The 22,533-nt window shown below is 52.5% G+C and overlaps 1 protein-coding gene across 7 annotated transcripts; it reads left to right on the top strand.

Moving 5' to 3' along the window:
• The first annotated feature begins 382 nt into the window (after positions 1-382).
• Exoc7 (exocyst complex component 7) lies at positions 383-17,560 on the top strand. 7 transcript variants are annotated; one of them, XM_055592079.1, is made up of 21 exons: positions 383-495; positions 648-713; positions 1,960-2,144; positions 2,304-2,409; positions 6,289-6,511; positions 7,340-7,507; positions 10,013-10,105; positions 10,905-10,973; positions 12,029-12,174; positions 12,418-12,570; positions 12,831-12,929; positions 13,185-13,247; positions 13,536-13,602; positions 14,320-14,358; positions 15,038-15,103; positions 15,324-15,444; positions 15,679-15,774; positions 16,612-16,675; positions 16,873-16,914; positions 17,023-17,156; positions 17,381-17,560. In XM_055592079.1, exons 1-21 carry the CDS (start codon positions 436-438, stop codon positions 17,481-17,483), a joined length of 2,163 nt encoding a protein of 720 aa, XP_055448054.1. In that variant the 5' UTR covers positions 383-435; the 3' UTR covers positions 17,484-17,560. The 7 variants fall into 7 exon arrangements, with proteins under 7 accessions (XP_055448054.1, XP_055448056.1, XP_055448055.1 ...); XM_055592081.1 differs by lacking the exon at positions 10,905-10,973; XM_055592080.1 differs by lacking the exon at positions 14,320-14,358.
• Positions 17,561-22,533: the final 4,973 nt, after the last annotated feature.

Below are 22,533 nucleotides of genomic sequence, written 5' to 3'. Positions count from 1 at the left end.
AGGCCAGCCAAAACTACATAGAGAAACAGTTTAAAAAAAAAAAAAAAATCAGGTGTATTTTTTTGTTCGCTTGTCTTTTGGTTTGAGGGCTGACTAGTCTAGGCTACCCTGGAATTTACTATGTAACCCAAACTGTCTTCGAATTAGTGAATGGCCTCAGTCTCGCAGTGTCTGCGCAGGTGTGAGCCAGCACTCCCAGCGAGGGTCTGTCTTTCGAGGAAGCTGGCCAACCAGGAAAGCTTTCGCTGCAGGTGAGCAGCCACACTCAAGATGGCGAGCTGCGGCAGACACACATTTCCGTCTACCGCTCCCAAAATGGCGACACCAGCGCGTCCGGGGCGGGGCCGAGGGCGGAAGTGAGTGTGACAGGGACGGAAGCCGAACAGGTCTCTGAGCTAAGACCGCTGCGAGTGGGGAACTGCGCTGTCCGCTGCGATGATTCCCCCGCAGGAGGCTTCCGCCCGGCGGCGGGAGATCGAGGACAAGCTAAAGCAGGTGAAGCTGGGAGAAAGTGAAGGAAGGACGCCGAGGCAGCGACTCCAGGGGTGGAAGGGGAGATGCGGTTGCGGGTAGGCCGTGGGGCTGGGCGGTGGTGGTCTGATTTCGCCACCGGCTTGGGGTAATGTCCCCCTCCCCTCTCCTCGCAGGAGGAAGAGACGCTGTCCTTCATCAGGGACAGCCTGGAGAAGAGCGACCAGCTCACGAAGAACATGGTGAGTAGCCCCTCAGCTGGGAGGCCGCAGGCAAGCCCTCAGGCCCCAGAGATGAGAAGTGTGAAGGAGGGTTTCCACGCCTGAGTTCAGGGGTTCCAGCGTAGGTGGTATGTCTGGGCTTCTCTTGCGGCGGTGGGCATCTCTGCTCCCTAGTCTCCGCCCCTCACTGAGGACACCACCGGCCAGAAGCTCTTCCTGGCTGCCCTTCTGTAATAGTCTGGTACTGGATTCATGTCATTGTCTAGTTCAAGTGATGGATGCTTGCCAGGAAGTTTGGTCCAGTGAGATTGTCCAGGCAGAAGGGCTTTAGAGACAGGACCATTTTGGAGAGCACATGGGTCTTATATCTAGCCCTTGTCCCACAGCTTTCTTATGTGACTCTTGGCGGACAAGGCTTGAGATAGGGTTAAACTGTCTGCTAAAACAGGCAATCCAGCCTCCCAGTGTGCCTGTGAAAGGGGCATATGAGGCAATGCAGGTTTCACACTGTGATCTACAATAGGTGGGTCTTTATTCTTAGAGGAAACTGGGACACGAATTGAGTTAGACATACAATAATAAAACTGTAATACTTATTTCATGAGATTCACCCTTAGGGAAAGAGGGTTTTTGTTTGTTTTTAAGGTAACAGTGATGTATTTGCATCTATTCTGTGTGCAGCTACTTCCTGTTAAGTCTAGAAAAACTTCTAGAGAACAGAAATTGAGATTTGGCTTTAAAGTTAGAAGGAAAGGTATCCTGAGGATATTATTATTTTGGGGAGGGTGTAGATAGGTTTTTGTGTGTGTGTGTGTGTGTGTGTGTGTGTGTGTGTGTGTGTGGCCCTGGCTGTCCTGGAGCTCCCTCTATAGACCAGGCTGGCCTCAAGCTCAGAGATCCACCTGCCTCTGCCTCCCGAGTGGTGGGGTTAAAAGCATGCGCCATGACTGCCCTGCCATCTTTTTCAAAGATTTTTATTTTATGAGTATGTTTGCGCGCGTGTGTGTGTGTCTGTGTGTATGTTTGCATATGTGTATGAGTGTTTGCATGTGTGTATGTGCATCAAGAGTGTGCAGTACCTGCAGAGGCCAGAAGAGGGCATTAGATTGCTAGAACTGGAGTTACAGGCAATTATTGTAAGTTGGCTGATGTGGGTGCTAGAAACTGAATCCAGGTCCTCTGCAAAAGCAGCAAGTGCTCCCTGGGGTGATTATCCTAGGAAAATTAGTTTGATGGTTTTCCAAAAACAGAGACTTTGCTTCCACAGGTGTCCATCCTGTCATCCTTTGAGAGCCGTCTCATGAAGCTGGAAAACTCCATCATCCCCGTGCACAAGCAGACAGAGAACCTGCAGAGGCTACAGGAGAATGTTGAAAAGACGTTATCCTGTCTGGACCACGTCATCAGCTATTACCATGTAGCCAGCGACACTGAGAAGATCATCAGAGAGGGGTGAGTTACCAGTGGCCCTTGCCCTCAGAAGGGGAGTAAAACGTTTGAGCTTAGAACCCCTGGTATGGATCCTTTCCTGTATACTGAACCTATATAATGCCAGTCTTCCCAGGCTGATCCAGCTTTTTTCTTTTCTTTTTTGTGTTTTTTTCTTCCCAGCCCCACAGGTAGGCTGGAAGAATACCTGGGAAGCATGGCCAAAATCCAGAAGGCTGTGGAGTATTTTCAGGACAATAGCCCAGATAGCCCAGAGCTCAACAAAGTGGTAAGGAATCCGTGAGAAGGATGGGGCATCAGTCCCCGTCCTGGTCTCATGGGGGACATCTGCCCAGTTTAAAGAAGTGTGCAGAAACCAAGCATAGTGCTCATGCCTAGAGGGATCATGAGTTCGAGGCCAGCCTGAGATATTCAGTATTCCAGACCAGCTGGGGTGACGTAGTGAAACCATATCTCAGAATGTTGTTAAAAAAAAAAAAGAAAGAAAGAAAGAAAGAAAACTATAAAAGAATAAGATACATAGCATTCAAAATGTAGGCATTAGGTTCTGTGCTTCTGGAATTATAGACATAACTTTTAATCGTACTTTTATAGTAGTTAAATTATATTTCAAATGTAAGTTTAATATTTGCTTTTTATGTATGCATTGGTGGTTTCTTCACTGTGGTAAAAAATACATCCTTTACCTAGGCATGGTGCCTCATACCTGTAATTCTAGCCCTCAGGACGCTGAGGCGGGAGGACTGCTGCAAGTCCAGGTTAGGCTACATAGTGAGTTCCGGGATGGCCAGAGATACAAAGCAAAACCCTGTCTCAAAGCTGTATAGCCAAACAAGCAAATAAATCACATAGGATTGACCATTTTATCTAGGCATGATGGCGAGTACCTGTCCTCTTGGCACTTGAGAGGCAGAGGCAGGAGGATTGCTGCAAATGTGAGGCCAGCCTGAGCCACATATCATATTTCAGTCCAGCAAGGGCTGGAAAACAAAAACAAACAGAAGTTGTTGTCATTGTGACCCTTTGTGTGTCAAGCTTGGTGGCACAGGCACAGCATTGTTTTTCCACCATGAAAAACATCCCATTGTTTTTCCATCATTCCCCCCGGTCCATCTCTAGAACCTCTTCATCTTTCCAAACTCAGGCCCTGTACCCATTTAACACCAAGTGCCTGTTCTGCCTTCCCTCTGGCATCTGAGCTGCTCTACTTCCAGTCTATGGATTTGACAGTTCTAGAACCCTGAACCTATGTGCTGTTGTGTCATGTATGTTTAAATTTTGAAGTCATTAGATCACGTAGAAAGATGGGGAGTTCTGGGAGTGAGGAATGAAGAGGTTGTGCATAGGGCAAAGGTGGGGGCAGAGGCCATATCTGAAGGATTAAGGGTTGCTTGGGGAGGGCTAACCTGCACCTTCACCCTGTCTTTTAGAGGTTGGGGGCGTTAAGTGTCAAATGCATTATACATGCTAGGCAAATGCTCTACCTTTGAGCTATCTTCCTAGCCACTTTTTTAAAAACCTTAAAAAAAAAATAATCTATTTGGCCAGGCACCTTTGATCCCAGCACTGGGGATGCAGAGTCATTCTGATCAATGTGAGTTTGAGGCCAGCCTGCTCTACAGAGTGAGTTCCAGGATAGTCAGGGCGACACAGAGAGACTGGGTCCCAAACAAACAATAATAATTTGTGTATGTTATATAATCCTGTGCATATCCCACATGTGCCCTCACAGGCTAGAATGGGGCTTCAGATCATCCCCTGGAACTAGAGCTTCAGGTAATCATCAGCCACCCCACGTGTGCTGGGAATCGCCCCTGGCTGTTTTCTTGTTTCATTTTAAGTATGTATTCATGGTGCTGGAGATTGAACCTATGGACTCCTATATAGTAAGTAAGTGGTCCTACCCCAGAGCGCCAGCCCCAGCCCCAGGGGCCTTTGCTTAGGAACAGACCCTCCTCTTTTCCTTCTGTCATGGCATGTATCAGAAATGAGGGTGTTTATACTACTGTGGCATGAGCTGGTAACAAGCCAGCGGTCTGCTGTCCAGGCTCTGGCTGCCCTAGAGGTCTGTATTTGTTCTACCAGTGACCACTGTGCTGCAGCCCCTCAGTTGTAAACCTGTGTCACACAATACATGGCCTCTTGTAACTCGCTATGAGGCCAGGTGGGTGCTGGGAAGGGAATGTAGATTCATGCTTACATGGCTGACAAATTACCTTCTGACCTGTGTTCCTAGGCCTTGGCTGCTTTGTTTTAGCATAATTTTTTTGGTTTTTGTGGGGTTTTTTCTATTTTGGAGTTGTTTGTTTTGTTTTTTCAAGACGTTTCTCTGTGTAGTCCTGCTGTTCTGAAGCACGCTCTGTAGACCAGGCTGACTTCAAACTCAAAAAGTCTGCCTGCCTCAGCCTCCTGAGTGCTGGGGTAAAGGTGTGTGCCCACACCCAGCTTAGCATGATGATTTTTTTTTTTTTTTCCGAGACAGGGTTTTTCTGTGTAGCCTTGGCTGTCCTGGACTCACTCTGTAGACCAGGCTGGCCGCAAACTCACAGAGCTCCACCTCTGCCTCCCTGAGTTCTGGGATCACAGGCGTGCACCTGGCTAGCATGTTTTTAAGGTTCATCAGTTCACAGTGTACTATTTTGGTACAGTACCTTTTTATTGCCAAGTAATCAGACATGGCATTCCATTTGTGTACACGGCACATATGTGTTATGGTGTATTTGGAAGCCAACTTAAGGGAGTTGCCTCTTTACACCATGTTAATCATTCTCTGAGATCAAAGTCAGTTCCTCAGGCTTGGCAGCAGATGCCAAAGCCACTGAGCCATTGACCATCTTGGCTGACCTAATATTCCACACTTGTTTAGCCATTTATCACCTGGTGGGAACAACTTGGGTTGTTTCTACTTTTTATCCATTGTGAACAATGCTTTATGAGCCTTCGTGTCCATATTTTTGTATGGACATGTGTTTTGAAGTCCCTTCTGTGTTTTAAATACTTGATTTGTAAATATTCTATAAGTCATTTTCTCATTTTCTTGTTGATAATACTTGACACTAACTTGAGATAATCCAGATGTTTTAGTTAGGGTTTCTATGGCTGCAATGAAACGCCAGGACCAAAGCAACCTGGGAAAGAAAGGGTTTATTTGGATTACACTTTTTTTAAATTAATTTATTTATTTATCATGTATACAGCATTCTGCCTGCATGTATGCTTGCACGCCAGAAGGTGACACCAGATATCATTATAAATGTGAGCTACCATTTGGTTGCTGGGAATTGAACTCAGGAACTTTGGAAGAGCAGCCAATGCTCTTAAACTCTGAGCCATCTTCCCAGCCCCTGGATTACACTTTTACATCACTGTTCATCACTGAAGTCAGGACAGGACTCAAGCAGTGTAGAACCCTGGAGGTAGGAGCTGATGCAGAAGCCTTGGAGGGATGCTGCTTACTGGCTTGCTCCTCATGGCTTGCTCAGCCTGCCCAGAATCACCAGCCCAGGGGTAGCCCCACCCACAAAGGGCTGGACCCTCCCTGTCAATCACTAACTAAGAAAATGCCAAGAAAGAAAGAAAGAGAGAGAGAGAGAGAGAGAGAGAGAGAGAAAGAAAGAAAGGAAAAGAAAAAAAAAGAAAATGCCATACTGCCTGCAGCCAGATCTTATGGAGATGTTTTCTCAGTGGAGGTTCCCTTTTGTCAGATATCTCTCGCTTGTATCAAGTTGGCATAAAACCAGCCCACACTCCAGCTCATCTACTTTTTCCTTTACAAATTCCTTTCTATCAAGAAGAGAAATTAACAGTGTAAATGAGAAACTAATAAACTGATTCTTGCAAACGCAGAGTTTGACCTGTGAACATTAAGTATTTCCTGTTTGTTTTTAGACAGGACCTCACAGTGTTGTCCTGGCAGGCCTCAAACTCAGAGATATACCTGTCTGCTCCTTGAGATATACCTACCTTTTGCCATACCTGGGGTGGCCGCCAGTTTTGAGAAACAGAAGGGGAAGAACTCACAAGTCAGGCTTTCCAGTGTTTCCTGGAAGGGTTAAGGGAGGAGCAGCTAGGGTCATGGAGGAGAGGGCAGGGGTCTGCAGAGTGAGCCTCAGCAGCCGCAACCTGCTTCCTCCCGGTGTCTTTGCAGAAGCTGCTATCTGAGAGGGGGAAGGACTCTCTGGAGTCCGAGTTCCGCAGCCTGATGACCCGGCACAGTAAGGTCGTCTCTCCGATGCTCATCCTGGATATCATCAGCGGTGATGATGAACTGGAGATCCAGGAAGACGTGGTCCTGGAGCACCTGCCTGAGAGCGTGCTCCAGGATGTGGTCCGTATCTCTCGCTGGCTGGTGGACTATGGCCGGAACCAAGGTGAGAGAAGAATGGCAGCTTCCCTCCCCCACAACCTTGTTTCTTTTCTTTGAGACAGGACCTCACTATAAATCTCTGGTTGTCCTGGAACGCACTCTATAGATCAGGCTGGCCTCAGACTCAAAGAGGTCTACCTATCTCTGCCTCCCGAGTGCTGGATTGCGGGGATTCCCTGCTACACCCAGCCATTGCTCACACCCTTTGGCAAGGTTAACCCTGGATATCGCCTCTGTTTGTTTGGTTTGGTTCTTTAGATTTAGTTTTTATTTTTTTAATTCTTTTTTATTTTATTTTTATTAATTACAATGTATTAGATTTATTTTTTTTAATTTACATGTATGTTGTATGTCTGTGTAAGTACATGTCACATGAATGCACTTGTCCATAGAGGCCAGATGAGGGAGAGTCACATTCCTGATTGTGAGCCACCTGCCATAGGGACTGGGAACTCAACTCAGGTCCTCTGAAAGCAACACATACACCTCACCCCCCCACCCCCTCACAGAAAAACAAAACTCAAAACAACAAAGAAAACAACAAAAATTGTAAGTTGGAGGCCGTGTGGTAGAGTGGAAGCGTGCTTGCCTGGTATACAGGAGGTCTCGACTTTGCACCTGGCCTGACAAAACAACAAAAACCATAATTGCTCAGTTGGAGGACAGTTCTACCCTCTGAGATTTCACCTGATTTGAGCTGAGGCCACGCGAGCAGCTAGAAGCCAGAGCAGGTGCCAGGAAAAGATTGGCCAGTAGCGTCTTGACTCTGCTGTCTCTGTGCAGAAGGGGAGGAGAAGGGGCCCTGCGAGCATACCTCTGTTGCTCTCTCCAGATTTCATGAACGTCTACTACCAGATTCGCTCTAGCCAGCTGGACCGCTCCATCAAGGGCCTGAAGGAGCATTTTCGAAAAAGCAGTTCTTCCTCTGGGGTTCCCTACTCCCCCGCCATCCCCAACAAGAGGAAAGACACGCCTACCAAGAAGCCTATCAAGCGGCCAGGTGAGCCCCACCCTGACTGTTTCAGTAACTGGCAAAGGGATCCCCAGAGGCTGGATCGCCCTGGGCCACTCTGGTGTGAGCAGCGTCAGCCTTCTGGAGCTCATCTCTGGCAGCCCTGCTCACAGGGACACAGGATAGAGAGCAAATGCCCCCAAGGCCCTGTAGAGAGGTTCTTACACCCAGCTGCTGGGTGACTCCCATTGAAAAGGGGATGGGAGGGGCAGAGCCACCAGTGTGCTTAACTGTCTCTGAGGGTGGCAGAAGTCATAGGTCAGAGTGACTTGCCAGGTCTCCTTCCTGTTCTGTATGGTCTTGTTGGTGAGAGAAAAGAGGCACTCCAGCCTTCCAGAAAGCCAGAGCCGCAGAAAGGGCTACATAGCTGAAAAGTGGGTGTGGCACAGCAGTGAGACTCCACTGTCCTGGAAGCAGCCCACTGTCCACTCTGCCCGATCTCAGATCTCACATCTGCATAGTTGTGCTCCAAGCTGTCAGCTTGGCAGTCCTCTGCCTCAGGAGAGTCTGGCCTCAGCTCCAGGAGAGACAGGATGTTCTAGGAGGGGGGCTACTGCAGGAACACCAAGAGAGAAAACCAGTGGGCTTCCTGCTGCTGCTCAGGCGTGGTTAGGGACCAGGCTCTCCTAACAGGCCTTGAGCAGAGCTCATACCCTCCTTTTCCAGTCCCAACCCACCCAAGCCCTTCAGAAAGCAGCCAAGTCACCCACTACTGCTCAGGCCTTCACTTAGGGTTTGGAGACATGGCCAAGGGAGGCTGCCTTCAGGGCTTAGTGGCCTCAGCAAGAGTTGCATTGTCCCCTGGGCTTCAGTGAGTGTCCTGGCTGCTCCCCAGAGAACTTGCTATGGTGGCTCTATTAAACCACTAGGCCACAGCTGCCTGCATGGCTGTGTGCCTTCCCAGTGGAGGGGGGAGCTGTGTGCAAGAAGCCGCCAGGGCCTCAACTGCCCTGTGCTCGCTCTCTTCGTCTTCCTGGTGCTTTGACAAGCCTGCTGGAGGCTCCAGAACCCTGTTTGCCCTGCTTCAGTGTCCAATGGGCGTGCAGTTCCTAGCCTTTCAGGAGGAGGGATGTGACCTCAGCACTCGCCACAAACTTAATCTGTCCTTGTCATGGAGATGCAAAGCTTACTGGAGGTCTCCATAGTTTTGTAGGGTTTTAGGAGTTGGCAGGATCAAGTGGGTTCAAGGTTGAGGTGAGGTCAGGCTCTTGGGACATCTGTTCCCACTCTGAGGACAGAAGAGCTGTTCATCATTGGTAATGAGACACTGACCTCAGCATCTGCCCTTCTGGTTGGGTACCTGATGGACCGGGTTCTGCCAGGTCAACATCTCCTTTTCCTTGCAGCCAGCATGCTGGTTAGGTCCCTGTTGAGCCCACAGCCCATCTGCTCCTGCGCAGCTTGTGGGGTAGGAATCTGATGGACTCATTACTAGGGTGCTCACTCTGGAGGGAACGCAGAGGGAAGCAGATGTGAGCTGGCCTGCCAGGGAGAGTTACTAGCAGCTAATTCCATGTGGTACAAACAAAGATCCAGCTGAGCCCAGCCTCCCCCGCCCCAGCCTGGTGGGTGCCCTGAGGACACGAGGCTGCCTCGCTGGGTTCAGGTGTGGTGGAGGGAGTCTCAGCGAAGGCAGTACACTTGGGCTCCTTATGGCTCAGCGCCCGGCACATTCGCTAACTAGGATAGTGCCTGCTAGCTGAAGCACTGCTCATGTCCCCCACTCTGTGGGTTCCAGGATGTCTTACCCCAGGAGCTGGATGCCCCCAAGGCCGGGCTGCTATGACTTCATTTGTTCTCACGTGTGATACTTACTGACTGTTCTTTTTCCCCCACTTCAAGAGCATGTTGTCTTCATGCCTTACAGGTGGTGGCTCCTGTTGACCCTTTCCTAACTTTACAGCTTGTTAGCAGTGCTGTGTTGGCTAAGTGACTTCCAGGGTGTGGGGGCCTCTGCCTCTGGGTGTCGGGACCTCCATCTTGGTTACAGCTCCCCAGGAAGCTGAGGCCTTTTTTTCCCAACCCTGAGGGCCTGCTTGCCCTGGACTGCTGTTTGGCTTATGTCCTAACACTGAGCATGCTCAGGGAACTCAGCCTGATAGGCTGGCTTCCAGGCACCCCCAGGTTGCCCTGTCTTGCCCTTAAGTGTCAGAGCTTTGCCACTAGCTCCTCCACCCACTTTGTTAAAATGCCACTCAGTAGAACTTTTTACTTTTCCCGATGGATCTTTGTGCATCTTATTTTTGTCACCCTCTGTCCCTCTTAAAGTGAACTCAGATCCAGAACTGAGGGACAGTGTAGAGCCTGGGTTTGTTTAGACACCTTTTCTTCTCTCCATCCTCTGGTGACCCTGGCAGGGCCTGCTGGCAAAAGTGTCGAGGGGCGTGCTCTCTGTTGGGGCGGGCGCGGGTGGGCAGGTGGAGGGCCGCTGCTGTTTTCTCTCACTCATTTCCTAGGTCCTCCTCTCTCCTCTCTGTGTGGCTCTGGTGACAGGGACGATCCGTAAGGCTCAGAACCTTCTGAAACAGTATTCCCAGCATGGTCTAGATGGGAAAAAGGGGGGCTCTAACCTCATTCCTCTGGAAGGTAATCCCCTGTATTCCTTTTTGTCATCCCTCTTCCACTGTGTGTCCACTCACTCATTTGGCAGGGCAGAGCCTCCCCCAGGAGGGCCTTGGGGCAAATCCTGAGGGACTGGGTGGGAGTGGCAAACCCCTGGTGCTTCTCAGGGTTCAGCGGGCCCAAGGACAAGCTTCGTGGCCTTAGCCTGGTCCTGCCTGGCTCTGCCCTTCCTTAGGCTCCTCCTCCCTGTCTCTGTCATTGTGTCCTATGTAAACTCAGAGTAAACTGTCTTGGGGCAGCCCTTTCACGCCCAGATCAGCAGGGCAGGACCAAGTTGGCCAGGGCCTCCTGGCTACCTGCCTGTGTAGAAAGGAGACTTCATGTAGCTAGGCGGATGGGATGCCTGGAGGACGTCCCTCCTCTGTTGTCAGGGCAGGGGCAGCCAGATCAGCTGTCCTGATGACCCAACCCTCATGAAAAGAATCACCCTGGGACCCAAAGGAAAGCTGTCCTCATTCACTCAGCAGTGATACTTCTCTCTGAGTCTCCCTGGGGCCATGCACCTTCTCTTGTCCTCCCTGGGTCAGAAAGCAAACAGCCAGGCGTGGTCCTGAACACTCCCTGAGAGTCAGGCTTGAAACGGCTGTTCCCAGTGGGGTCAGAGGCAGCAGAGGGGCTTAGAGCCCTCCTCAACGCCCCCTCCCTGTGCCCCATCTCACACTCTGCTCCTGGAGATCAAGGGCTTCTTCCCTGTACCCTAAGGGGCAGCTTCCTGGCCCTTGGATAAACGCTGCTTGTGTCTGTGCGGCCAACATCTTGCTAGGTCACGAGTATGATTTCCGAAATAAGCACCTGTCCGAGGCCCTGAATGACAAGCACAGGCCAGTGGCCGGTGAGTACCATAGCTTAGCCCCATGGCAGCCGCTGACACTGCCTTCCAAGCAGTGCCCGGACAGCCTGTTCTGCTCTAGGGAGCCAGCCTGCGGCCTGGCTCCCACGCCAGTCTCCTTTGGGCCCTAGGTCTCCTTGTCGCTTATGAGGTGGGAGTGCCTGCTTGCTCTTGGGGCCTGGCCAGAGGAGCAGCTGCAGCTTGAGCTTGGAAGACAGGCAGGAGGGCAGGTGGCTCCTCTGAGGTCAAGGAACCTGGATACCGCACTTCTTGGAGCCCATCCATAACATATAAAACCAGACTATTCTGTCCTGACATGCCTGCCCATCTTCCAGTAGTGGGATGCAGTGTCCCCCTGGCACAGGTCAACAAGGAGCCCTCTCTCTCTGGGACTCACTCAGCTCTTCTTAGAGTGTTTCTTTTTGTTGAGATAAACAAATATGGGTTGTGTATCCCAACCTGGCCTTGAACTCAATGTTCCCACCCCAGGCGCTTGAGTGCTGGTAGAATCATAGTTGTACATTACACTTGGCCTCTTGCTGGAATTAGCCCTCTCCACACACACACACCAGCTATCCTCATAGACCATAGCCCACCACTCCCTTACACTTTCAGGGCCCGATGACACTGCTAATGACCTTCATAGGAACCACATCTCCCAGACTGAGAACCACAGTGGCTCTTTCCTTAAAGTGGACACTGCCACCTGCCCATCCTAGACCTCCATCTTCCAAGCAGTTCAGAGTCCTCAGACCTGGGGTCAGACAAGCTTATGCAGAAAGTTGGTTTAGGAATTTTCCTTCCTTCAAGCTTTCTCCCACCACCTCCAGTGTTTGATCTGAGGACATAACTACTGCCTGTGCTAAGTTGAAAATGATGCCAGGACAATGTTTGGACTTGGCACCTGATCTCCCAGGTGTGCCTTCCCACCAGTATGGTCCTCTTCTTCCCATTTACTGCCCGTCTGGGCTCAGCCCAGGGGCTGGGGAGACTTGTACCCCCAGCAGAGTGAGTGATTTCTCCCAGACCAGCCACTCAGGGGCACCGCTGTCCCCTAGGGAGAGATGACATGTTGGATGTGGAGACTGACGCCTACATACACTGTGTCAGCGCCTTTGTCAAGCTGGCCCAGAGTGAATACCAGCTGCTGACAGGCATCATCCCTGAGCACCATCAGAAGAAAACCTTTGACTCCTTGATCCAGGTCTTGGCCTCCCCGCCCTACAGCTCTGAGCACAGACCCGTGTCACTCACCTCACTCACCGCAGAACCGGGAAGTTGGGGGCGGGCCTGCTGCCTTAAGCCCTCAGCTCTATTTGGTGTAGTCCACTCCCCCACCCTTCACACCATACTGGCTCCCCTTCATGCCCCACAGGGTGCCCCCACTGTCCCTAGAAACCAACTCTGCTCTGCCCCTGCCTGAGTAGGGTCCTTGTCCCTCTTCCAGGATGCACTGGATGGGCTGATGCTTGAGGGGGAGAACATTGTGTCTGCTGCCAGGAAAGCCATCATCCGCCATGATTTCTCCACGGTGCTCACAGTCTTCCCCATACTGCGGCACCTCAAACAGACCAAGCCTGAGTTTGACCAGGTGCTCCAGGTATGTGGGCTGGGAGGCCCTGAGTGCCTTTCTCACAAGGCTTCCCGTTACTCCGTTCTGGGAAACACTCCATGCTCTTCTACCTCTCTTGTGAGTGCCTCCCAAGGGGCTTTAGACAAATCATGGTGACAAGAGCTATGATCTTGACCTGGAGGATGCAGCCTCCACAGTGAGTGTTGGGGAGGAGCTAGGAGTTACACTTAGGGCTTACTGGAGAGGCAGTGACCGGACTCGAGTGTGTCAGCCATGTTCTTCCTCAGGGCACAGCAGCTAGTACCAAGAACAAGCTGCCTGGCCTTATCACCTCCATGGAGACCATTGGGGCCAAAGCTCTAGAAGACTTTGCTGACAACATCAAGGTATTTGCTCCCCTTCCCCTCCTCAGGCCTGACTTGTTCTTCTTCCCCCTCCAGGCCCAGTTTGCTCCCCTTTTTCTTCACCAGGCCTGGCTTGCTCCCTTTCCCTTCACTTTTCCCAGGCACTGAAGCCCTCTAAGGGCTTGCTTGCTTCTGAGGCTGAGGGGCATCCTGACACCCTTGTGTCAGCAGGTGGCGCCATATACAGGCTGACCAAGGCTCAGGGTGAATCAGAGGCTGTATTTTTTTCTTCCACAGAATGATCCAGACAAGGAATACAACATGCCTAAGGATGGCACTGTTCATGAGCTCACAAGCAATGTAGGTGCCACGCAGACAGTGCTGGAGAGGTGGGAAGGAGCATGCCAGCTCAGGCTCTGTGGGTATAGCAGCAGTGGGAGCCCAGCCTGGCCCAGAGCTCCTCTGTGCAGCATGGGTGGTAAAGAGCTGGCTTCTCAGACAGCCAGAGTCCAGAGATGCCACCTGAAACTCCCAGTTGCTCTGTCACTGTGCAGACCCCTGGCATAAGACTTCCCTGCTGGTTGGGAGGGGTACGTGTGGAAAGCCATTGCCTTTCCCTGACCCTTGTGTGTGTGTTCTCTCCACCAGGCTATCCTTTTCCTACAGCAGCTTCTGGACTTCCAGGAGACGGCAGGTGCCATGCTGGCCTCCCAAGGTACACATCACCCGCACTGGGCTTGCTCGTGCCTGCTGTTCCCTCTTGCCTGGGGGGCATGGAGTTAGGCCTCTAAGAGGCACTGACTTGCTCTGGATGAGGGTAGAGTGTGGTGAGGGGTCTTCTCCAGCCCATGGAACAGCATTAAGACTGGCCTGTAGGACAGCCTAAGCCCCATGGACTCTGCAGGAGTAGACATCAGGAGGGCCGGGTTGTTCGCGCTCTCATGGATGCTAACCCTGTGTTCGCTCCTTTGGCTGCAGTACCTGGGGTGGGCACTGTAGGTCTCAGGGCTCTTTCTGCTGGGCCCCACTTCTGCATTCTTTACTCGCTCCTGTGTCATCTGCCTGTTCTGTTACTCCATCTCCTCACTGCCCCTTGGCAGGTCTGGAGCTCAGGAGGTTGGCGTGTAAGGAAGGGTGCTCTTCTGGGTCATTCTAAGCCCTAGGATCCTCAGGCCCTCCCATATGCTTTTATTTGGGGAAAAAGAAGCCAAGGAGCTGCGAGGGCTCTTGGTCTGCACTTTGCACTGTGTTCTTTGGTCATGAGTTAGTTTGGCTTGGTATGTTCTGCTATCTGTGTCTTGCTGTCATTGGGGAGAGGTCTGCTTGGCTTGGGGTGACACAGCCATTTCTAACCTGTTTTTTGCACTTTACATCTTTCTCCCTTCTCTGTTTCCCTCCTCCCCCTCTGTGTGCACTGCCTGTCACTCCATAGTTCTTGGGGACACATACAATATTCCTTTAGACCCCCGAGGTAAGCAGTACGGCTCCCCAGCCCCATCCTCCCCTCCAGAGCCCGGTGGGTAAGGTTCCCAGGGGACCAGCTCTCAGGACCCACTGGGGGCAGGGCAAAGGGGCATAAGTTAATTAAGGGTGCCCTCTTCTCCCTCTCCTCCCTTCATAGCTACCTTTTGTCTCTAAGCCTATCCAGGCAGCATCCTGATGGGTCCAGCACTTTAGGAACATCCAGTGGCCAGTCTAGCCCCTCCCCTCAGCCTTCTGTTATATATCAGCAAGTCCCTGTGCTGGGGCAGGGGGTAACGGGGGGTTGTGAGGAGCAGGTGGAAATACGGGGTGACCCCATCCAGATACCTTGCTGTTGAGAAATAGACACCACCCATCATATGTTGGGGACCAGCCTGGGAAGGTTGGGAAGGTGTAACTACCCCACGGCTCCCCTACCTGCCTACCTGCTCTCATGGGCTGATTCCTTAACCCATTGCTGTAGTCCCTGAGATTCAGAGAGAGTCCAAGAGCAGTGCTTCCTGCCGCTCAGCAGGCACCCATCTTTGCTTGAGCTCTTCCTTCAGTCCTCCTTGCCCAACGAGGTCCAGGGCCTATCCCAACATTTCCTTCTCTGCCCCTGGGGTGTGGGGATGGCCATCAAAGGGCTTTGGCCATTGCTGCCGCAGTAATAGCACATTTTCTCTCAGAAACCAGCTCTTCGGCCACCAGCTACAGCTCCGAGTTCAGCAAGCGCCTGCTGAGCACCTATATCTGTGAGTCTCACTGGCAGAACCTACTCCCCCTCCCCCTCCCTTGTCCAGCTACTCCTGGTCCCTTTCCTGGCCTTGGAATAGTAACCTACGTTCCAGTTCAGGACCCAAGGGGGCTCAGAGGCCTGGAAGTCAGAAGAACAAGGAACAGTTGTCAAGAGTTGGTTAGCAGGCCCTAGCTAACCACTCCCTTTGGTGGAAGTGACCCCATCTTTCTGCACAGGCAAAGTCTTGGGCAACCTGCAGCTGAACTTGCTGAGCAAGTCCAAGGTGTATGAGGATCCAGCGCTGAGTGCCATCTTCCTGCACAACAACTACAACTACATCCTCAAGTCCCTGGAGAAGTAAGTGGCCTCGCCTCGGCCGGGCAGTCGCGGCAGCCTTTGCCATCCAGGGCCAGAGGTACCATCTACAGTCTCTTAAACTGTGTGCCTCAGTGTCTTTGGTCAGCACCTACTTCATTGCTCGGGAAGGTTTGGGATAGGAGGCCTCCTTTCCTGTGTTGCTTCCAAAGACAATGCCTTCTGGGTCCCAAGAGTTCCTTTTCTCTTCCTCTTTTTCTTCCCCCTTTCCCTCAGGTCAGAGCTGATCCAGCTAGTGGCTGTGACCCAGAAGACTGCTGAGCGTTCCTACCGGGAGCACATTGAACAGCAGATCCAGACCTACCAGCGCAGGTAAGCAGCGAGCAGCCTCCTGCTGCTTCCCACCGAAGCCCCCCCACTTCCTTCTCAGGCCTGCAGAGTGAGGTCTGCAGCTACTGGCTGACATTAAAGGTGGCAATTCACCATCTCGCCATCTGTTTCCCTGCCTTGGGGATTGTTTTCTGTGCTAAGGCTCAAAACAAGGGCCTTATACAGCCTGAGTATGGGGTCTGCCACTGACCTAAGCCCCTAGCATTTTCCCTCTCTGCTTGTTTTTAAACTCTGAGTCACGGGGAGGAGGGAGAAGCTCCTCTTCTTTGTTAGCCGTTCCCCCAGGGACCATGTAACCTCCTCAGAGTGGTCTGCCAAGTGTCATGGCTAAGAATAGCTGAAGAGCGAACTGTCAAAGATGTGAACAATGTTTACCCCTAGAGAGCAGTGGGTTGTGAGAGCCCTTGAGCTTGGAAAGGGTCTGGGCATTTCTCTGGCCTCTGCGTTCCTCAGCCTGTTCCTTTCTCAGTGTCTCCCACTTCCGTCCTGTTTTTCTGTCCTCTGCTCCCTCTTTCCCCATCTGTTTCTCTGTCTTAATTTGCCCCAATATTGATGTGAACTGCGGTCGACAGCATTTGTTCAGTTTATTGAGTGCCTTCTGCTTCCTGTTCTTAATTGTCAAAGCGAGCAGCTTAAACATCTTCTGTTCCCAAGGAGAGCGTGTCTGTTGTTTTGCTTACTCCTGACCCAGATAATTCCTACTGCCCCCACCTTCAGCAGACTGAGAGTTTGAAAACAAAGCTATCTGACATTAGGGAAGAAGCAGCTCTCTGAAGCTGCCCCTCTCTCTGTCCCCTCACCCTGCTTGCTGTCTGGCAGTTGGTTAAAGGTAACCGAATACATCACAGAGAAGAATCTGCCTGTGTTCCAGCCTGGAGTCAAGGTAAAGCCAAGGCCTGTGGCAGATGTGATACTTTCATCATAGGAAAGATGAGCAAGATCTCTCTGGACGGAGATGTGTGAGGGCACGAGGGCAGCAGAGGAGGGCAGGCACACAGTGCTTGGGGCAGGAGAGGACCGGGTGGTTCTACTCTAAGCAAAGCTTTCTCTGCTGCCTCCCTCTGCTCTCTGGACCCCCAGCTCCGGGACAAGGAGCGGCAAATGATTAAGGAACGTTTCAAGGTGAGTGTCGTCTTTCCCTCCCCTGATTGCTGCTGCTGCTGCAGTGGCAGCAACAGAGGCACAAAGCTTTTGTCTCTTTTTCCTTCTTCCTAATCGTTTGGTGGTCAGGGATTCAATGATGGTCTTGAAGAACTGTGCAAGATTCAGAAGGCCTGGGCCATTCCAGACACAGAGCAGAGGGACAAGATTCGACAGGCTCAGAAAAACATCGTCAAGGAGACCTATGGGGCCTTTCTGCACAGGTGAGCCTGTCCCCCTCCTGGGCCCTCCATTGCCCAGGTGGCTTCAGACTCTTTTCCTCAGGGAAGAAGGCAAAGGGGTGATGGGGTAGGACAGAGCATTTGGTGCCCCAAGCTTTGAGGCTTCATCCAGGGCACCCATGTCACCTTAACACGATGTCAGAGGAGCCTTAGGTAGAGGGTGGAGATGACCTCCCCCTTGACCTCTTACCACGGTGCCTGGTCAGGTATGGCAGCGTGCCCTTCACCAAGAACCCAGAGAAGTATATCAAGTACCGTGTGGAGCAGGTGGGTGACATGATCGACCGCCTTTTTGACACCTCTGCGTAAGCCCACCAGTCTTCCTGCCTAGTTCCACCGGACTAACATGTCATTGGACTGATAAAGCAGTGTTAACATACCTCCGAGCCGGGTGAGTTTGAAGTCCTTTGGAACAGAGACCTTTGTGCCCCAGCTGTGAGCGCTGTCCCCAAATACTCTAGTCCTGGTGTTTGCATCTTCCCTGCAGCCCAATCTGCAGTCACACAGCGCTCACCCAGAGTGTAGGGTCCTTTTCCGCCTTGGGTTTCACGAGGAAGTGCATCCAGCAGGGGCCACCGGTGGCTTCTGAGGCAAGAGATGATGAAGAAGACAGAGACCGGTGACCCAGCTGCCGTGTGGCTACCAAGAATGGGGTGGCAGGCTCCACCCTGGGCTCCCTTCCGTCCAGACATGAGTGGGCTCAAGAAAACAGGCCGAACTGCAGCTAGCAGAGCTGGAGCAGAGGCTTCAGGGTTGACCTGCTCTTGGATTTAGTGCGTTCACAGCCCTGGGCCCTGGGATGTCCTCACACCCAGCAGTCCCCGGGTGTCAGGAGGCAGGGGTGCTCTGTTTCTGGCCACTTTGGCTCCTGCGCACTTCGAGAAGTGTTTGGAGGAATGCTGACCCGCCAGCTGCTCCAGGTGCCAGCTGCTCAGGCACCTGTTTCCTGGTCACCAGCTTCAGGGCTCTCTGGCCCAGGCCATGCAGTAGTGGTTGCAGGAGCTTTAGGCAGAGTCATGCGGGACAGGGAACTAGGGGACGAAGGAGGACAATTCAGAAGCAAACAGGGGGCTCATGCGTGTAAAATTGGGCCCTACTACTTAGGATGACAGTGAACGACTGTGTTCAAGAAGGGCAGACCCTTTTGATGCCCTTGGGTGATGGTTTGTTTTGTCTTCATACACAGAGGGGCGCGCTCAGGATGAACGAGCCTCCTGTTAGAGAATGGAGCTGACCTTTCTCTCTGGCGACACTGTCCTAGCTCTCACTTAGCTATGGGGCCTATGCCCCGCCCTGTTACAGACCAGGCTGTCCCTCATGTGAGGCTGCCTTGCCGGGGGCTGGGATGTGAGACTCACATGTGCTCACACCCAGACTGGCCACGCACACCAGCGGACTGCACATTGCGCTGGCCACATGTGTGAGCAAGAAGGTGTGGTCAGCGGCTGTAGCCCAGTCCCTCCTTGAACTCTTTCCTCCTCCGAGAGCTGCGGGCAGGGAAGGGACCTGTTTTTGGCTGCCCCAGAATGTTCTCCCAGAGCAGAATGGTGAAAGACAGGGGTTCTTAGCCCAGGGGCTTTCACAGCCTGCGCTTCCCCCCAGTGGAGGAAACACCCCCTGAGAGAACTTTGTCAGGCATGAGCTTCTCCCAGGGCCATGTAGGTGCTTCAAAGCTGCTTCTACCTGTGAAGGGCAAGTGAGGCCCAGAGCTCAAGTAAACGCTGAGCGCCTAAGCACCTCACCACCCAAGTCTGACCCAGCTGTGGCTGCAGCTTATCCCTCTGCTCTGTAAAGTCCTCCGATGCTCTACTACTCGTGGCCCTCCACTACCAGGATGGGCCTTACCCTTGCCTACCTTCCTTACCAGGTCTATGGTTCTCCCTCTGGGCATGGGGCTGTGTCTGGACGGCAGCCATGGTGCTTAGGAAGAGCAGCGGCAGGTGAAGAAGTAAACTGGAAGGGGGTTGGGCTGGGCCTGACCAGTGGAGGGGGAGGGGGAGCAGGGTGAGGGAGCAGGGCTTCCTGAGCAGTGGATTATGGGAAGAAGAACTGAGCAGAGCCTGCACTGGGGAGGGGTGGGAGACAAGGTGACCAATGTAGACAATGCACTCAGCGGTTCGAAGGGGCAAGAGACCCTCATACACATCAGCTCACAGCAGTGCTTACCTGGGAACCAACCGTGCCAGGATGGACTTGAGCCAGAAGGAAAAAGAGGCATGTCCTGGGATGTGGAGGGAGCAGGCAGCAGAGAGATCGCAGTGCCTCTGGGTGTATATCATGCCCTCCCTCCGCCAAACCCTGTCAGCTCTTCCCAGGTGGACCCTGGCTCCTAGAAGCAGGGCATGGGCTGCTGGAGTGGGACCTGAGCTTCCAAGACATGAGCTGCACATCCTCTCTTGACACATTCTCGAGAGTCCACACGTGGGACTGAAAGGGAGGGGCTGCAAAAGGGTAAACTAGGCAGTTGCTGGGTTCTGATGGCCTCTGGGGCAGTTGGGAGGGGCGCTAATCCATGGGTTCCCGGCCTCTGGAAGCAGATGGCCTCGAGTTAAAGAGGGGTCTTAGAGGTGAATTTTCCTTGTGGAAATAAATGCACTTGGCAGTACCTCATGGCAGGGAAATAACTACAGGTTCATCTCTGTGTACTGTCTCACACTAGAAACATGGGGTCCATGAGGCGCCCCTGCAGGCTTCCTGGGGTGCTTTGCCAGTTCAGCCTCTGGTGGGTTTGTTCATAAGTGGCTGCCTTTGGGAATGAGCCTCTGGGTCTGTCACCCCTGGCCCAGCTGTGGAGAGCAGTTGCTCTGAGAGGAAAGACTGAAGTGACCAGAGCCAGCTGCTGTGGAGCAGCTCTGTCACTGGAGGGGGACTGTGAAGATCCCCCTAGGGAGACTGGAGGTGGATTGACTTGGCGGGAGAAGGAGAGTCTGTGCGGCTCTGTGCTCCATTTAGCTGCCCTAGGACCGGGCTGTGGCGGAGGGGTGCATACTGGCCTCATAAGCTACAGACCCCCATGCTGGACTGGCTGGAGACCAGGCTCCTCTCTGACATCCCACCCAGGCTCTGAGCACCAGTGTTGCTGAAGAGTAGACACTGAGGCTACAGTCGCTGCGGCCCCCGGGGAAAAGGAGCAGCTCGAAGTCGCAGTTGGTCTCTGAGGTTAGGACCAGGTTAACTCCATATGGCCATCCTGGTCCTTCTGGTCCGCTCAGGGAGAGGTGTCATGGGCAGAGCCCAGGCAATTCTTGTGCTGGGACAGGGAGACCCACCCCCATGTTTGCCAGCCCCACGAGGGTTCTGGTAGAGAGATTCTTGCACATGCAACTGTGGTAGCCACCGGGGGGAAATACTGCCTAAGAAGGCATCTGGAGATGAGGAGGAGGGCTGTGTACAGAATGCTCCTGAAATTCCTGCCGCACACTTCCTGGATAGCCAGTGGATTATGGGAAGAAGAACTGGGTGTCCAGAGTGATTCCCAGGGCGGTGTGACTATTTGCCAGGGGTGCACACTAGCTTTTCAGGCTAGACAAGCATCCAGCCAGGTTTGGACACAAGGACTCCAATGAGGCTCCGTCCTCCACATGTGTGTGTCCTTAAACTCAGCATGTCGGTAAGGGCTGACGCCTGAGCGTGTTCCCACCCTGACCTCCCACAGGTAGGTACACACCAGCCTTAGCATCAACACAGAGGACACAGTGACCTCAGGATGTCCTCAGGGAGGGGAGCACCACTGTCATAGGCAGCAGGAAACCCAGGCACTAGCCAAGGCTGCCCTGCCCCCTCCCCAGTTCAGCACTGAGCCCTTTGCCTTCCTGCGTCATCAGGGTGCTCACCACATTAAGTATACTGGACACAAACACCTGCGTGCGCACCAGCCATGCTATGCTGCACTCCCATTTTTCAGAGTCCAGATGACATCCCGAAATTCCAGGGGTGAGCTGAGGTCGAAGAAGGATGTCCAAGCTGATGGACGGGGTCAGGTTTCTTGCAGGGCCCAAATCCCACTGCTTAAAACCTTAAGCCCTCTACCAATGGCTGAACCCTGGGTAGCTGGGCGCTTGGGACAAGAGCTGTTGGTGCTGAGCTGGAGGAAGGGTACATGGAGTGAGCTCCACAGAGCCTTCATCAGGGTCTGCCTGGAGGGCCTGCGCAGAGCAGCAGGGCCTAAACTACAACCGCCCTTCAGTCCACTCAGTGCCCACCCAGCCACGGCATGGAGGCAGTTGCCCTGTGCAGGGACTCCACCCTCGACTCTGCATGCCCCCTCCCACGCCATGCCCCCTTCCCACTCCGTTCCATGAACACCCAAAAGCAAAGCTCAGGGCTATCCCCAGCCACCGAACCTGCCTACGTGTCCTTGCTTGCTCGCTTCAGCATCTGAAACACTGCGCTGTGAGGCAAGCCTTTGTTTTTCTTTTTCTTCAAATTTTATGTATGTATTTATGAGTGTTCTGTGTGCACTATGGTGCAGGCCAGAAGAGGGCATCAGATCCCATTATAGATGGTTGTGAGCCACCCTGTGGTTGCTGAGCGTTGAACTCAGGGCCTCTGAAAAAGCAGCCGTGCTCTTAACCCTTGAGCCATCCCTCCAGCCCAGCTTCTTCTCTTCTGCATGGCTCTAATTGGGGATGGAGTGCAGGCCCTGTGCTTTAGTGGTGTCTTTGGCCAAAGTCAGGCCATTCCATGTGAGCTGCGGACATCTTTGTCCTTGCTACTCTTTAAACTCTGTCATGATTTTATGTAAAGTGCCTTGTCTCAAAAACCCAGGTACAGATAGAGACCAGTTTGTTAGTGAAACCTGGGGCATTCCTGTTCTGCCAAACTAGCTCGCCCCAACCCAAAGGCGCTTAGGGAAGCAATCTCTGCCGTGTATGAGGACTGTAACCTGCTGGAAGGTGACTTTTTGACCCCAAGCAAGAACTAAAATGCTGGGTGCTTGATCCTGCCCAGCTGCAGGCAGGGAAGCAATTGCAAGGCCAAGAGTGAAGTGCTAATCAGGATGCTGAGACTTAAAGAGGCCCCAGGGGCAGGAAGGAGATGAGCGCCCTCCTGGGCCTGTGCATGGGTAAACTGGAAACACAAACACAGGTAATGCCTCTTGTCCATGCGTCAGCTTCAACCCACTTAAATGAGTTGCTTCTCTTGGTCACCCAAGGTGGATGAGGGGTAGCGGACATCACCGGACCCCATAGCTGCTAGGAGAGGCTGTGAGAAGCCTCCCAGGCCCTGCAAACCCCAGGCTTTTTAAACCTGGGGTTTGGAGCTTCCTGACAGAAATCCCACATGCATCACAGCATATGAAATGGTTTAAGCCTTATAACTTTTTTTTTATTATTATTATTACTGTTCAAAATGGATC

The sequence above is a fragment of the Psammomys obesus genome, unplaced genomic scaffold (genome assembly GCF_907164565.1).
Source record: "Psammomys obesus unplaced genomic scaffold, mPsaObe1.curated_primary_1811, whole genome shotgun sequence".
Lineage (NCBI taxonomy): Eukaryota > Metazoa > Chordata > Mammalia > Rodentia > Muridae > Psammomys > Psammomys obesus.
Note: the sequence above shows the minus strand (reverse complement) of the source record. Positions and strands in the feature narration are given on the sequence as shown.